This window comes from Delphinapterus leucas, chromosome 6 (genome assembly GCF_059928025.1).
Source record: "Delphinapterus leucas isolate spDelLeu-1000000601 "Yukka" chromosome 6, BTC_Dleu_Yukka2, whole genome shotgun sequence".
In the NCBI taxonomy this organism is placed as follows: Eukaryota; Metazoa; Chordata; class Mammalia; order Artiodactyla; family Monodontidae; genus Delphinapterus; species Delphinapterus leucas.
Genome location: NC_143134.1, coordinates 120484940 through 120501297, shown reverse-complemented (window position 1 = coordinate 120501297; position 16358 = coordinate 120484940). Strand labels below are relative to the sequence as shown.

General features: G+C 42.4%; 1 protein-coding gene across 6 annotated transcripts in view; it reads left to right on the top strand.

Annotated features, from left to right (window-relative positions):
• MED27 (mediator complex subunit 27) overlaps nucleotides 1–16358 on the top strand; it is a 199251-nt gene that overhangs the window by 115875 nt on the left and 67018 nt on the right. For all 6 annotated transcript variants that reach the window (XR_016393674.1, XR_016393673.1, XR_016393672.1 and 3 more), the window contains one exon: nucleotides 15708–15801. Coding sequence is in view for 3 of the 6 variants with exons in the window: in XM_089913921.1 (XP_089770047.1) it covers nucleotides 15708–15801 (94 nt within the window). In the remaining 3 variants the exon portion in view is untranslated. The remainder of the gene's footprint in view (nucleotides 1–15707; nucleotides 15802–16358) is intronic.

Sequence of the window (16358 nt, the reverse complement as noted above, 5' to 3'; positions counted from 1 at the left end):
AGTACGTCCAAGCGTGCATTTAACACAAACTCATTATTTCTCCAAAGTCTGTGCTTGAAAATAGATCGAGGAGATTTCTCCAAACCGTGTGGCATAATTTCAAGTACATTTAAACTATGACCAGAATGCTTTGTTGGAAAAATGAGAGTGGATAAGAATATTGTAAAAACTGCAGTGGAAAAATACAATGACGACTTTTTTACACGTGACTCTAAGACGCTCTTAAATCTGTCTTTTGGAAGAGTTTACTGGTTCATAACATTTATTAGTAGCCACGTATCTAGGACCGGAAGAGATTCAGAAGGTCTGCATTCTAATCCCAGCTTGGTCTACAACCAGCTAGAAGGCTTTACCCAAGCCCGCCAGCCTCTGTGCCCCAGTTTCACTTCCAAAGAGTAAAGAATTTGGACTAGCCATCCTCCCAGTTGCATTCCAGCTCCAGAATTATATGATTCTTTGGGGGGGGCTATTATTATGATTCTTAAATCTGTCAACTCTTGGACTGTATTTCCAAAAATGGCAGATTCACTGAAGTCCTTCTCATGGAGGAAAAAAAGTGCTGGGAGTGACACTGTATGTGCTGTCATCTCAGAGAGTGAGCAAAAAGCCTTTTAGCCTGAGAGCTTTTGGGTCCCAGTGGGCATACGTGGGCTCTGCTAGCTTAGGTCTTTCCCCAGCACGGGATCCCTCAGCTAGTTAATGAAGGTGCGAGTTCTGCCCTGTACCCTGCTGCCTTCATTAGGCCTTGGAATGCAGAGGCCAATGGTCAGTCATCATTTACAGTGGAAATCTGAAAAAAGTCGTGTTTCCCAGAGCGGTCAGCAGGCCCTTAGAACCTTCCTGAAAATGATGAAAAGTTTCTGAGTCGTGCTAATCAAGCTTAAACACTTTACACTGTTTAACAACAAATAATGTGCCCGTTTGGAACTCAACAAAGGAAGCTTTGAATTAGGACTGAAAAATGTCATAGAGCATTGCGGGCAGGGAGGACATACTGTTCTCTGGGTGTGGTGTGTATCACCCAGAGCGACCTCCCAGACGGCTGCCTTTCTTTTCTCCAAAACAAGTCCCCGTTATCTTGATTTCTTGCCCGCTGCAGCATATTGCAGGCCATTTTAACAGGCTTGTGATGGGTTTAAATGTCAAGAGTTTTGCCCAGTGGGCAAAACCCTCACTTATACCAGAGGGTTAAAAGTGTTGAAAAGCAGGAGTTTAACCTCCTTGTTTTCATCCTCCTTTAGATCAGAACAGACCTCTCTGATGGCACATCTCTGCTGTTCTCCTGAACTGTGGCAGGAATAACTCCAGGCATAATTAGGCAGGTGTCAGGTTTAACCCTGAATGCCTCTACAGGCGGTCACTTCCTTGCCTCCTGGCAGCCTCTCTACTCTGCTAGCGATGCTTCCACTTGTAAAGTTGTGCCTGATATTTAACCTCGGTGTTCCCTGCTGGAACTCTCTCATTATTCTCATCGACCGAGAATAATTGATCTGTCTTCACTCAGCAACTTCCATTTGCACGTTTCAGGAGTAGCTGTATCATCTCCTCTCTGTTAGGGACAGACTCTCTCCCCTGGTTGTTAAGTCTTTGTACACCTTGTTTCCAAAAAGGATTACTTGGTGTGTTCATCTTCTAAGCATACCCTCCAATTTGTCATCCCTTTGTTATTATTCACGTTGATACTACACCTTTTTTTACCAAAATGGAATGATTCCCTCTCCTTTTACACGTAATCCTCCGGATTAACACAATTCCAAGCGTTTGATTTGGACACCATTGTGTTGTCGACTCATTCACAGGGTGATTCACTGAGTCCTCCGTGTCGAGGACAACGGAGGGATCCGAGCAGGAGAAACGGACATTGCATCACTATGAGCTGCGTCCCCAATGCACATGCGCACCTGCGCACACACACCCCCCTTCACGGGTCAGAACTGGGTTAAAGCCTTCATAGGGTAGGTGTATATGGTGATATTTGGAGCATTACATGGAGTGATGGATATAACATAACCAAATCTGAGTTACGGCTGCATCTGTTTGTTGTAGCAGATCTTCTGTTTACGAGAGTGGGTGTCTGAAGTTTAAGAATTTAAGGACCTGTATGCTTATGTTCCTGACTTCTATTCCTAAAGTCATTAGCATTCAAGTAAATATTTGATTTTATCTATTTTATTCTCAGATCCTCAGGTGAAAGATGTATTCCTTGTGTGCCCGTTAATTACAGGAGCCCTGGAGCATTCTGCTCAGCCACAGGAAATATTCATATGTGAGCTCTAGTGGGTAGAATCCTTCCTGTAAATTTCCTTGATTACAGAATTGCTGTTTCCTGGGGTTCTTGTTAAGACACTCATCTTTAGTCCTAAGACTTGGTTGCAGGAATCCTTTCTAGTTATACGTTTCTTCAGACATTTCTAGCAATGGGCCCCACTAGACAGTGACAAAGGCAATGTGTTTTATGCCAGGACTGTATACTTGAAATAGTCTTGCTGTTAAAACACTGATGAATTTTACTAAAGTACAATAGATTTCAATTATTCACAAAGGTTAAGGAATGGGGTGTTCTGACTGATTGAATTTTCTATAATAATCACCATATGTACCATTCGAAGATGGATAGTCTTTAGAAACTGTATAGTTGCTTCTTTGTGCATATAGTGGGCTCTCAGGGAGTGTATATTGAACTGACCAGAGCTGGAAGGACCTTTAGAGATCATCTAGTCCAAAGAAGAGGAAACCAAAGCTGGAAGGGCTAGATGATTTGCCCGCTGTGGCCCTGTGAGTGAGCAGGAGAACCAGGATAGAGCCCAGATCTTTCTACACTTAATCCAGGATTCTCTCAGCTACGCACACTGCCCTACACACTTTGGGCTAAGATGGGGTGATGGAGAAAATGGTGGCACCAGTAATTTGCCTCACTTAGTAGAGCTAGAACTTGAACCCATCCAGTGCGACTCGCGATCTTATGATCTGAACTACAGTACTGCCTTTGTTCCCTTTCCATCTGAAAAGAAAGTATCCAAAAATTGTTCTCAGGGAAATATCTTGCTTTAGTAGTAATGTACAGGTCTAAACATATCCAAAATGTTTTCTATATTTAAATGCATGTGAAATGCTTAATAATCCAGGTGGGCAAATACGGAGGCCAAAAGAGCATCACAGTATGAGGCTGTCCTGCTGAAATTCTGCTGCTGTGGGCGTGTTTGGTATGTGAAGGCTGCATCTCCTCTCGTACTTTCTATGGATTCATGTCCATTTACACCGCAGTTGTAAGGACTGGGCCCAGGCTCTGATGAGAAGACAGTGATGATGATGAAACCCAACTTCGCACCTGAGCCTTTGAGCACTGTGACTGCACGTGCTGCCCCTGCCCCTCGCCTGGTTTTGGGCTGCATTGTTGCACATGGTCTTCCTGACACTCACACAGGCTTAGTGCAGCAAACCAAGCTCTCACCACCTAGAGTCCCCAGAGGATCCAGTCTCTCTCCTTGTCTCCCGAAGACTTATCTAAAATGCTTAATTTGACTCTCACCCCATTAATATTTGACGGTAGTGCAGAGAATTCAACACATATTCTAAACATTTTAAAAAATCAGCCTTAATGAAGTATAATTTACACAAAATGCACCCTTTTATGCCGAATGATATTCCATTTTATGTATATACCACAACATGGGGTGATTTTTCAGTGTTAATTCAACTTTGCCTTTCTAGAGGTCACTTGATCATGACGTATTGTCTTTTTTATGTATTGCTGGATTCTGTTTGCTAATATTTTGTTAAGGGATTTTATGTCTTTGTTTATGAGGAATATAGTCTGTAGTTTTCTCTATTTGTAATGTGCTTTTGTCTAGTTTCAGGATGAGGGTATTCTGGCCCCATCGAATCAGTTGAGCATGTTCCTTCTTCCTCTGTTTCCTGAAAGCGTTTCCTTAAGATTGGTATTATTGGTTCCCTAAATTTTTGTTAGAATTAACCAGTGAATCCATGTGGGCCTGGAGTTTTCTGTATGGGGAGACTTTTGATAACAAATTTAATGAATAAAAAAAGATATAGGGCAATTTAGATTTTTATTTCTTCTTATATCAATTGTATAATTTATATCTTTCCAAGACTGTTCATTTCATCTAACTTGTCGAATTTGTTTGCATAAAGTTGTTTGTAATATTCTTTTATTATCCTTTTAATGTCTCTAGAATGAGTGATGTTTTCTTGTTCATTCCTGATATTGGTAAGTTGTGTCTTGTTTCTTTTTCTTTGATCAGTCTAGCTAGAAATTTCTCAATTTTATTTATTTATTTTCCAAATTATCTGCTCTTGATTTCAGTGATTTTTCTCTATTTTTTAATCTGTTTTGTATTTCACTCATTTACAAATATTACTTCCTTCCTTCTTACTTTAGGTTTCATTTGCTTTTCTTTTTCTAAGTTCTTAAAATGAAAGCTTAGATCTTTGATCTTTTAGTCATTTTTCTTTTTTTCTTTAAGGTCTTTTAAACTATAAATTTCCCTCCAAGCCTGGCTTTAGCTGCATCCCACAAATTTCGATATATTTTTATGATCATTCAGTTCAAGATATTTTCTAATTTCCCTTGTGATTTCTTTTTTGTCTCATGAGTTATTTAGAAGTATGTTGTTTAATTTCTACATATCGGGGGGGAGTTTTCCTGATATATTTTTTTAAGTTGATTTTTAACCTCAGTGGTGGTCAGAGAACACATTCTGTAAAATTTTGAGACTTGTTTTAAGACCCAGCTTGTAGTCTGTCTTGATGAATGTTCCATTTGCACTTGCACTTGTGTTCTACTGTTTGGGGACATAGAATATATATGTCATTTGGGTCAAGTTAGTAGAGAGTATTGTTCAAATCTTTATTCTTACCGATTTTTATCTGCTTGTTGTGTTCATTACTGAGAGGCCTGTTATCGACTGTTTTGAGGAACATTTTCTGGATGAAGTCACCCTCCCAAGCTTTTTGTTTGTTTGTTTGTTTTTTCAAATCATCCTTATGACCTTCTTTGTTGTAAATGATGGGCTTTGTTCCTCTGAAGTTTTCCCCTTTCCCTGGGCAGAGGAAAGTTTCCTTGGGATGGGAGTGCTGTGGGAGAGGAACAAGTAGGCAGGACGCAGGGGGGTGAGCAAGAGGGTCAGACTGATTAACTTTATTTCTCCTCTGATGTGCAGTGTAAAAGCTTGTGCCAGGATTTGAAAGACTGCCGGAAGATTTCTCAGCTTACGGCAATACGGTAAATGTTGAGTCGGCTCCGGTTTGGTGAGGCCACCGTAAACCTGTAGGGGGCGCCCTCTGAGAGTTTGTTCAGGGTGCCGTAAGCATCTTTTACCTGCCACCGGTAGAATCCTAGATTTGGCTCCACTGGGAGAAATATATTCTGGTACAAGTTTTAACTCCTTCGAGGGTGGCAAAAGGAATTTTGGAGCCAGTGGCCATGCATGCTGGTGCCCGAGTGGAAGCCATTTTATTTTCTGTTAAGAAGGCCCTGGTCCCGTGCTCACGTAGCAGATTCCCAGACGCGCTTTCTAGTGTAGTCAGCTCCCAGGGTGATGGATCAGCCACAGCCCTTGCCTCGCAGTATTGCTGACCTAAACACCTACCCCCTCCTAGGATGCTTAGCTGTATCTCCTCTTTTCAATAGCTCCAGATGTATGGGTGAAAACTTTCTTTTTTTTAAGGTCTAAAACTGAAGATTCATTAAGAATGGAAAAACCCCGCAATCTACAAAGACAAGCAAAACCTTTTTGAAACAAAGCTGTTTAATTACCTGCCTTATTTGAAGGGCGTTTCTACACTCAGTCATTTTCAACCACCTATAGGATTTTTGCCATAATCTTTGGTCAGCTGTTCTATTATTTGTGTAATATTTTTCTTTAACTAAACTCATTTTTAAAACTTAGCCCCTTTCTAAGAAGTAATATCTATGAGATCACAGGTTTTATTGGCTACTTATATACTTTTCTATATACATTGAAAGTGTTCATCCATAGATCACCTAACACCACCCCACATGCCACTCTGTGAGTTTCATGTCACACTTTGGAAATTGTTGGTCTGGGGCAAATGTGAACTGGACAGTGAACTTAGAGGGAAAAGCAAACTAGCGCTTGGCAGTGGTCTGAGAAGGAATGGTTTGTGCCTGCAGCGTGGAGGGGCATGGCCCCTTTAAGGAGAAAGGGGCGGTGAGAGGAGGAGAAGACTGGGTAACAGTTTCTCAGTGAGGCAGATACTTTCATTATGATCCCATTATTCTGTTTAAATGCCATGAATTTCAAAAGTAGTCACGTCCACAGTTAAAACACTCCAGGAGACACTTGTTAGACGAATGATGTTGAATTGAAGTGCTAAGCAGAGTGTATGTGAAGTTTTACTTCATTACCAATTTAGAATAGTCGTGTCACTACTGTTCTCAATTAGTTGAACTATTTTTGAATTTATTTTTCCGATTTCTTGTTCTAGCGGGAGAATTGCAAGGTTGGTTGGAACGTCGTAGGATTTATTTGAGGGGAACGTTTTAGAGTTCCAGGAGGCGCCTCCAGCAAAGGGACGGTTTCCAGTTTGAGGAGTCTTTTCTAAAGGGCCTGTTTCCAGAGGTGCAGGCAGGTGTGGGAAAACACAGGGACTAGTGCTACTAGTGCTACTGCCCAGGCCAGCCCTTCCCCTGAGGGGTGCGGGGAGAGTGTGGTTACAGGAACCCAGCATGAAAGGGAGCGGGCTGTGAGCTCTGAGGGTCATTTTCGCAGATCTGACAGAGGTGACTGATTTAACAACTACTGTAAATTGGTCTTGCTGGAAAGTTCGATACGGGTGTTTTGTTTGTTTGGGGTTTTTTTCCCTCTCTGTAACATGGAAGGGCTCGCAGAGGAGGTAGATGTTGAGTGAAATCATAATTCTTTCCCAAGCTTAATACATTGTTTCAACATTTTAGGGAAAAGTGGGACCCACGAATATCTGAATAAATTTTTTTAAAATATTTATTTATTTGGTTGTACCAGCTCTTAGTTATGGCAGGCGGGCTCCTTAGTTGCAGCTCGAGGGATCCTTAGTTGCAGCAGGCAGGCTCCTTAGTTGCAGCACATGGGCTCTTTAGTTGTGGCATGCGAACTCTTAGTTGCGGCACGCATGTGGGATCTAGTTCCCTGACGAGGGATCAAAGCCAGACCCCCTGCATTGGAAGTGCAGAGTCTTATCCACTTATCCACTGTAGGGAAGTGCCCCTGAATAAATTTTTAATGCAAGAAGAACAGACGTTGAGAAAAACGTCTACCTTTTAGTTATTAATGTAAAGTAAAATGCAAAACAAGTATTCACCTTTCACCCCTTCCTGTAACCTACCAACTTTGCGCTTTAATTTTCTCCCAACTGGGGAATGGAAGGAAATTTAACTTAGTTGTCCTGTTTTTTTCCTGGAAATAAGCCTGTGATCTTGAAGGAAGATGGCTTGTAACCAAATGAAGTGTGAGCCCCCTGAGGGCGGAGACCACCTGAGCATCACTGTGTCCCTGGGCTCAGTTAGGCACCGGGTGGATATTTACTGAACGACTGGGAAGAGAGAAAATCATGCATTGATTCCATTTTGTCAATACTCTGCTCAAAACTTTCTCAGTTGTCTTATAAAGCCCGGGGAATGACAAAAAGGCAATCTGCTTTTTCCGTGCAGTCCTCACAGACCTATGAAAGCACTGTGATGTGCAGGAAAGCCCTGGAATGGGGATCAGAGACATCAGTTCTGGGCCCGGCTCTGCCATTTAGCTGTGCTGTTACCTCGGGCAGGTCACTTAACCTCCTTTTTTCTGTCATTTATGAAGTAGGAGTTTTGCACTTGCCCTTCTTATTTTACAGAGTTAGTGAGAGATCGAATGAGATAAAGAATACAAAAGTGCTTTGAAAACTGGAAAGCAAGGCCTACTTTCCTGCTCAACCTGACTCTTCTCCAGCAGAAAGCGCAGACTGGACCTGTCCCTCCAGAGAAAGTTTGCTGTGAGCCAGCTAATACAATTTATTTATTTTTAATCCTTAGCACCTAAGATCATTCCCTGAACACAGTAATTACTGACAACTATAGGCACTCAATAAATATTTGTTAATAGATAATAGGGATAGTTTACAAACTGAATTCTTTACCTCTCTAAATCGTGCTAAATCGTGTATAAGAAGAATTCTGCCTCTATGATGGTATTTGCCATGTGTTCCAGTTCATACATACTCAGGGCTTACTGGGCTGCTTGACACCCAATGGAAGAAGGAAGGTTAGTTTCTGTATTTCAGTATATGGCGAGTGTTTGTGCATTTATTTCAACTTATGGAAATGGAGGTAGCTTTTGTTTGCTTGCCCAGGTGGTTCTCCCAGATTTGTTCAGGTAACACATTCACGTAGTTCAAAGTTCATAAGCTACTCAGGAGAGAAGAGGGGAAAGCTCCCCTTCTACTTCTGTGGCCTGGCTACAGTTCCACTCTGAGGAAGCAGGTCTTCCTACTCTTGACAGCCATGTCTGCTTAGGTGTTGAGTTTCCATAAAGAGATTTTGAAGTTTTGAGTGTCTTTTCTTGAAAGAGAATAACAGTAGGTAGCTAGCTAGCTGGGTTGAGGTGGCAAGGGAGGGAGTGTGGTGAGAGACGGTGGAGGAATCTTAGCTTCTCTTTCTGTCTGTCACTCGTCTAGTCTTGCTTTTTTACGTACAGTTAGAGAATAACTAAACGTCTCTGGCCTACGTGATGATACAAATATTTTACAAACCTGAGGAATTTGACCAAAGTGGAGGAAGTGAGCAAGTTTGACCTAGGTTTCCAATCCTGTTTCTTCAGCATATTGAGATTGATAGTTGGAGTTTCAGGCATCTCATTCTCATGAAGTAATTAAACAAACCCCCTTCTGTTTCCACCCACTGGCAAAGTCCTTTTGGTCTCATCATTCTGGACAGGTGTGGAGGAAAATCTTAAATTATTTTCAGATGGTGCAAATTACTCCTTTTTTTGTTTTTTTTGTTATCTGCTGGGCATTACCCTTTCCCCAGAAAGGTGGTTTATTAATATATGATTTCCGAACTTGCAGATTTTGTACGGGTAGAGAAAATGAACAGCATGTATCGTACACACTGTGTGGGGTAAATGCTCTTTAAATCTGGTCTGAGCTGCTAAACGTCTCGCTAACACGGGATCACTGGCTAGAGTCCAGGTTTGTTGGGGTTTTTTTGTTTTTTTTTCTTTTGAGGAGGGGTCAGACTTTAGAGAACTAAGCCATCTGTCCAGCAAGTTATTTTAAGGCTTTAATAACAGATACTCTGCAGTATATTTCAGTGTGTAGGGGAGACAACTAATGTTTTGCAAAACCGATATCTTTAGAAATGTCTTCCACATTCTGTTTTGTTATCATTTTGGTATTGTAATCCTGATTTGATAGCACACATCTTTGTACTAATGTTTTTGCAGAATTAATTAGTTCATTAAAAGCAGCATTTGAAAACTGGCATGTCAATAACGCAATGCACGCCTTCAGAACGCTCTTGCTTCTTAGAAGCATCGAGCTTCTCCTAAAACAGATTCAGGGATCTTGTAGCTGCGTATTAAGCTTTAAGACTTTGAAGACTCTGCTGCCTTCTTTGAGGTGTGTTCTGAGGGGCTCTGTGGTTGCCGTTGTTAGTGACTTTTGATGGCTAATGTAGTGAACACAACAGGTCACATCTTCACCTGCTAAAGAGAACTTTGCATTGTAGTTGTTTCATAACTGCCTAACTGGCGTCTGCATAGCTTACTTTTAATGTCCTGTCTGCTCCTTCGGCAAATATTTAAGGAGTGCCTGGTGGGTACCAGGCATCGTGGCCAGTTGCTGGGATTCAGCCTTGAAGAAGGCGGTCATGCAGTCCCCTGGAGAGACCTGTTGAGGAGATAGACCTTAAGTAATCACTGGGAAAAATTGCTTAATTACAACTGGGACGGGAGACGCAGAGAGAATTAAAAAGTGTAAAAATAGAACTACCATATGACCCAGCGATCCCACTACTGGGCATATACCCTGAGAAAACCATAATTCAAAAAGAGACATGTACCGCAGTGTTCATTGCAGCTCTATCTACAATAGCCAGGACATGGAAGCAACCTAAGTGTCCACCGACAGATGAATGGGTAAAGAAGATGTGGCTCATATATACAATGCAACATTATTCAGCCATGAAAAGAAACAAAATTGAGTTATTTGTAGTGAGGTGGATGGACCGAGAGTCTGTCATACAGAGTGAAGTAAGTCAGAAAGAGAGAAACAAATACCGTATGTAACGCATATATACGGAATCTAAAAAAAAAAAAATGGTTCTAATGAACCTGGGGGCAGGACAGGAATATAGACATAGAGAATAGACTTGAGGGCATGGGGTGGGAGGGGGAAGCTGGGGCAAAGTGAGAGTAGCATCGACATATATACACTACCAAATGTAAAATAGTTGGCTGGTGAGAAGCAGCTGCATGGCACAGGGAGATCAGCTCAGTGCTTTGCGATGACCTAGAGGGGTGGGATAGGGAGGGTGGGAGGGAGGCTCAAGAGGGAGGGGATATGGGGACATGTGTATGCCTATGGCTGATTCACTTTGCTGTACAGCAGAAACTAACACAGTATTGTGAAGCAGTTATACTCCAATAAAGATTTATTTTTTAAAAAGTGCCATAAGAGGTGAGATGAAGGGCGCACTGACTGATGGGGGCGCCGGGGGGAGTGTCAGAGAAGGTTCCCCTGAGGAAGTGTCATTTAAGCTGGAACCCAAAGACTTGAAGCATGCACGGGGCTGACCTGGGCATGGGGGTGGGAGGAGTTACGAGAGGAATCCTCCAGGTGGAGAATGTAGAACGTGCAAGGTAGTGCGAGCCTGCTCTGGACCTGGGGGGAGGAGGCGGGGCCAGGCCAGAGCAGAGCAGCAGCTGGACCTCAGGGCCTCGTTGGCCCTCCGAGGACTTGAGGTTAAGTTCACCACCGAGCTGTGCCTTAAGCAGTGATGCAGAAAGCGGGGAGCTCTCTCTTTTTACAAGCAAGGAGCTTCTGTAAAGCACAGGTGATGTGGCTGTAGAAGGCAGAAAGGGTTACTTACTATCAGGTGACCTCTAAGGTCACGGAAGTAGGTCCTTGACTTTGCTGGAAAGATTAGCAGTGAGAGACAGTAGTTTAAAAACAAACACTAACCTTGGACTCCAACATGGAAGCATGATTTTAAGATGATCAGAACTATGAGATCCATTGTACCCCCTGTACTACCACTTCAGTTATGTTCACTTCTAGGCTGCAAAATATATATATATATATATATATATATATATATATATATATATATCTAAAATGAAGATAGCTTTATTGAAAACTACAGTTTTCCATCCAGAAAGGACTAAAGAAAACCAGATACCTTCATTCTAGAACAGGTCTAGAGCAGTTATTCTGAACTTGGGGTCCATGACTGGACTTTAAGGGACCTATAAACTGCAGAAAATTACATGCAAAATTTTGTGCAGACATATATTTTAGTTTTTAGTGCATTCTGAAAGGGATCTGTGACCCAAGAAAGATTTAAAAACACTGATAAATCGGAAAGCCAATAATAGTCTTTTACATGTTTGCAGAAAGCCTTTAGGTTTCAGAGGAAATATTTGTGTGTGATTTCACAAGGCTGAAGGAAGTAATTGGGTGGAGGGAGATACTGGTCAGTGGGTTGGAAGCAGCCTGGTGGTCCAGCAGTGCATGGGGCTGTCTTATAAGGTGTGCTACAGGGTTGTTTATTTAAGCAGACCATCTCTTGGAGATGCTCTTAAGTCCCTAGATTGACGGGGACATTGAGTAAGAGGACCTCTGAGATCCCGTGTTCTTTAATTCTCTGATTAAGGACATCAGGCCAAGCTACTTGAAGAAAATCAGAAGAGAACAAGGTTTATAGGGCTTCAGAGACGAATGTTAGGATCCTGAGAAAGGCATGGTTGTTTCTGATGCAGCAGAGATGTTGGAATAGTTAAGACTGAAGCTTGGTACTAAGGAAGCCTTTGGAAAGCCTGAGAAGGAGCCGTCAGATGCACTGGGGAAATTGGGTCAGAACCCATTGAGAGTCTGACTGTAACTGAGGAGCAGGACAGGGAGACGGAATTCTCTAATTGCTTAAAAGTTCATTATCTACCTGAAAATATTGAAAGTATGAATCACACCTTGATCTGAACCTGTGATTTCTAGGAGTTTGTGTTTCTAAAAACCTGGTTCTTGGACCAGCCAGCCAGCTGATCAGCTGAGTGCCTCAAGGAGGAGAACCAAGCAGCTCTTCGTTTTCGAAAGGCCTCTGTAATGTAAATAGGAACAGCAATCTTTCCAAGTTATTACCCTGTTAACAGGTTGACAGATATGTGCAAATTGTGACTCACTGCTCAATTTGGCACTAAATTAATGTCGTTCTGCACCGCGTCTGCTCAAGTGTAAACTAGTCACCACTGCCGTGTTAGTGCTTGTTTGCCTATATTCCAAAGGTAAAAATTAAAGTAATTCGATCCTGCCGCAGAGCGGAGTGCAGCATATGGTGGCGTGTGGGAGGGGAGCGCGCTGTTCCTACCTGTCCTGGGCCCGCGCTCTGAGCTCTGCACACGCTGGCGGGGCTGGCGGGGCACACAGAGGAAGCCAGGAGCCCCTCCCATGCCAACCCCCACCCTCTGCAGAAAGAAAATGTCATCTCGGCTCCAGCTTTTTAATTTGCCGTTCCAAGCTTTCCTTATTTCTGTCAAGTCACTAGTGGTGCATTGGCGTTTTGAAGGTTGGGTCTATTTGAAAATGAAATGTTTTGATTTTTTGCTTCTAGGATTCCGACATTGTTTTCCTCAGCGAAAGATGCAGCTGACTTTCTTTCTCTTTTTTAGCAAATACATAATGTCACCTGTAAAAAGGAAATTTGCATCTCCTTTATGTTAGGTGTGGGAATGAAGAACAGTCTCCTTGAAGCGCATTTTTGCTTAATAAAATCTTTGGATTGAGCTTTATCTGAGATCACTGGCTGGGGAGGGAACAAAAAATACCGCCCCCGACCTCTCTACTTTCCCATGTCCGCGTCAGATATTTCTTCTGGGGCTCTTTTCTCCTGCCACTGCCTCCCTTTACAAGTAAAGAGCTCGTATACAGAGGATTCCAGAAATGTCAAGGAACATTTGTTGCCTCTGCCCTTCTAGAACGCTGGACCCTGCTAAAAGCAAGCAAATCGAGTAGTTGGCATAGAGTCCTGGAAATCTACACACTGAACTTGGTTTCTGGAATCATCACCTAACCTACCTATGCCCCTAAATTCCCAGCCTACTAGAGAGACAGGTTTTCTAGAAAGTACTCTGGAACCTTCAAGGTGAAAGGTACAAGGGAGAGCAAATGACGACGTTAACTTTGTGCTCAAGTTCTGCATATTCATTTGCGTTCTGCCGTCCAGAGCTGTAATGGCTATTGATTGAGGGTCCGTTCAGAAGACATTGACTGTCCCCCTCCCCGTTAGCATATACTTAGCAATGGCCTCCACCCACACAGGAGAGTGGATTTCTGCTTCCTGCTGAGTCTGAAGTAACTGGGTTTACATCGCACACATAGAGTTGTTAGCGAAGCAGCCTGTAAATGCAGAAAATGTCTCCAGTGACCTGGTGTGAACTTTTGACATGAATGTTGCCACCTGTCTTCCACCATCTCAAGAAACAGTAGGCAGTTGTGAAAAATGAGTTAATTTCCTCCTTTCCTCATCTTTTCGCCTCTTCTGTAGCGTTTAAGCTTAAAGCTACGGTTGTGTATCGTGAAGCTGTAAATCTAGAAGGGACCGCGGGAGATGATGCGTGATGTCTTAGTCAGTCTGGCTCTTAGCCATCCAGGAAAGATTGTTTTCTAAACCATTTTCAAAATCAACAGAATGGAGCCTTGCCTTTAAGCAGTACCTCTTATAACTCTCTTCTTTCTAAGCTAGTTCGCTTTTTAATGCCACACCCTCACCTTGTGGTCCTTTCTTGAGATGGAAGATGGCTCTTTGGTACTGAGTTTTAAAAGCCATTTGCACACTTGAAGAATACCCGAGTCTCCCCACAGGCATAGCCTCTTTTCTGCAGGAGCAAGTAGCCTTCAGCGCACCTCCACCTCTTCTCACTTGTCTCTGCTCTGGTCTTCCTATCATTGTTACTCACCACTGGGCCTTCTAGAGTTTTCCCCCTTCCTTTTTCAACTTGAAGTTTAAAACTGCATATAACGTTCGTTAGGGAAAACCTGATAGGTTAATCTGCAAGATTACTGACTTCCGTAGCTCATATGTTGATGTTCACCTTTTAACAATTGGCATTGTGTTGTCTGCTGTCTCTCATGAGCCCCAGGTTTCAAACTAAAACCTGTTCATGTTGTGAGTGGAGAGCGGATCTCCCTCTTCCCCCAAGAGAACATAGCTTTTATATGTCCCTGATCTAATGGACATGTAATTTAATTTGTCGTATCCAACAGATACGAAATCCAATGTAAAAATCCTTAACAGATAGTTTTGCATCTCAGCTACTGTATTCTACATCCCCTTTGTGTCCGTGTGATTGGACGGTGAGCACAAATGCTGCTGTGATTTTATTCTCAGAGGATCTGAGCCAGACCCAGCTCTGTTGATGCTGTGGGTTGGTGTTTTCTCAGTGAGCTTCCGCTGGGGTATTGGGGGTGGGAGGGATTCTTCCTGCTAAGAGAGGACAGTTTTGCAGACTATGCCCACGATGCCCATGATATACCAGTAAGAGTATTTATAAATTTTAAGCCCTAAGTTTATGCCATGCTAAGTGCTTAATGTCAGTTATCTCAATGATCATTGAATCGTAATAGGTACAGCTTCCATTTGGACCAGAAGAACAGAAGACTGCCTTTCAGAGGGATGTTTCCAAGAAAAAAATGGAAACTGATATGTCTCATATGTTTGACCGTAGTCAGAGAAGTTTTAGAGTCAGGTAGAGAGTTTAAGGGAAAAAATTGTCATAGGTACACAGAAAAAGAATCAAGTGAAAATCCAGTGAAACAAAAAAACTGTACAAGTAAATAAATATACTCACGAGCCACTGTGCAGCTCAGCTATTAAAAAAATATATATAGCAGGTATTTTAGAATGTAAACAATAAATACGGATTTAAGCAAAAATGGTGAGATCATTTGAATTAGTTGGACTCAAACCAGAAAAACAGGAATGACTTCAGGTATTTAAAACAGAAGGAATTTAATCCAGAGACTTGATTATTGAGGTGATTGAGATGAGAAGCCAAAGAGGAAACAGGAAGGCAAACAGAGGTGAGCAAAACAGGAAGCTGCTTCCATCCCTAGACCAGGAGGACAGAGGGAAGGGGCCCTGTAATTGGAGCCCAGTGGCCAGGAAGGTGGCAGAACTAAATTCTGGTCTATAGAAGAAAGCCACGAGGTCACACCTTAAAATGAAAAACCAAGAACTGGCATTAAAAACACATCATGTGGAAATACAGAGGTAAATACCAACAGAAATCACTAAAAAAATGGATGGTCACTAAATCACTAAAAAGCAAGAGGGAGAACTGGGGAGTAGTATTTTTCCTTAAAAGGCTTATAAATCCCATCTGCCTTCTTAAAAACGTATTTCACTGATGAAAAATTAAATCGAGAAGGAAAGCGTACTGTAGGTTTGTATTTCTGTGACTAGGGCTCCAGCTCTTACACCTGTGTGTCTTTCTCCCTCTCAGGTATGTTGACGACGTGATTAGCCGCATCGACAGGATGTTCCCTGAAATGTCCATCCACTTATCCAGACCCAATGGGACGTCCGCCATGCTTCTCGTAAGTTCTGCCTGACCTGTTTGTAGGGACACGTGCAAGGACATTGGCCTCCAGGTTAACCTGTTTCTGTGTGGTCGGAGCTCTAGAATGGAAATTAAATCCCAGTTTGATGGTGAACAGCGTTATTTCTCTTTACCGGCATTCTGTAGTACGTTCTACATGCTTTTGAATGAAATCGCAGAGCCCATCTAAGAGTTACCCAGACAGGAAATACAGTGTGAGACCCTGTCCCCTGTGAGTCAGTTCATGGTGTTTTGGTGAACCTGTCTTATAGTGTACCAAAGACAATAGGAATGCTCGCCTATTGGATCCTGCTATGGGAAATCATTTATAAAATCCATTCCGTATTTGAAGAAAGTGTCTGAGTGCTTATCACTGACGGTTTCCGATTTTGTTGTTTCTTTTTCTTTTTTTTTTTTCAATATTTATTTATTCATTTGTTTGTTTTTGGCTGTGTCGGGTCTTAGCTGCGGCACGCAGGCTCCTCTCTAGTTGTGGTGCGCAGGCTCAGTAGTTACGGCACGCAGGCTTAGTTACCCTGCGGCATGTGGGATCTT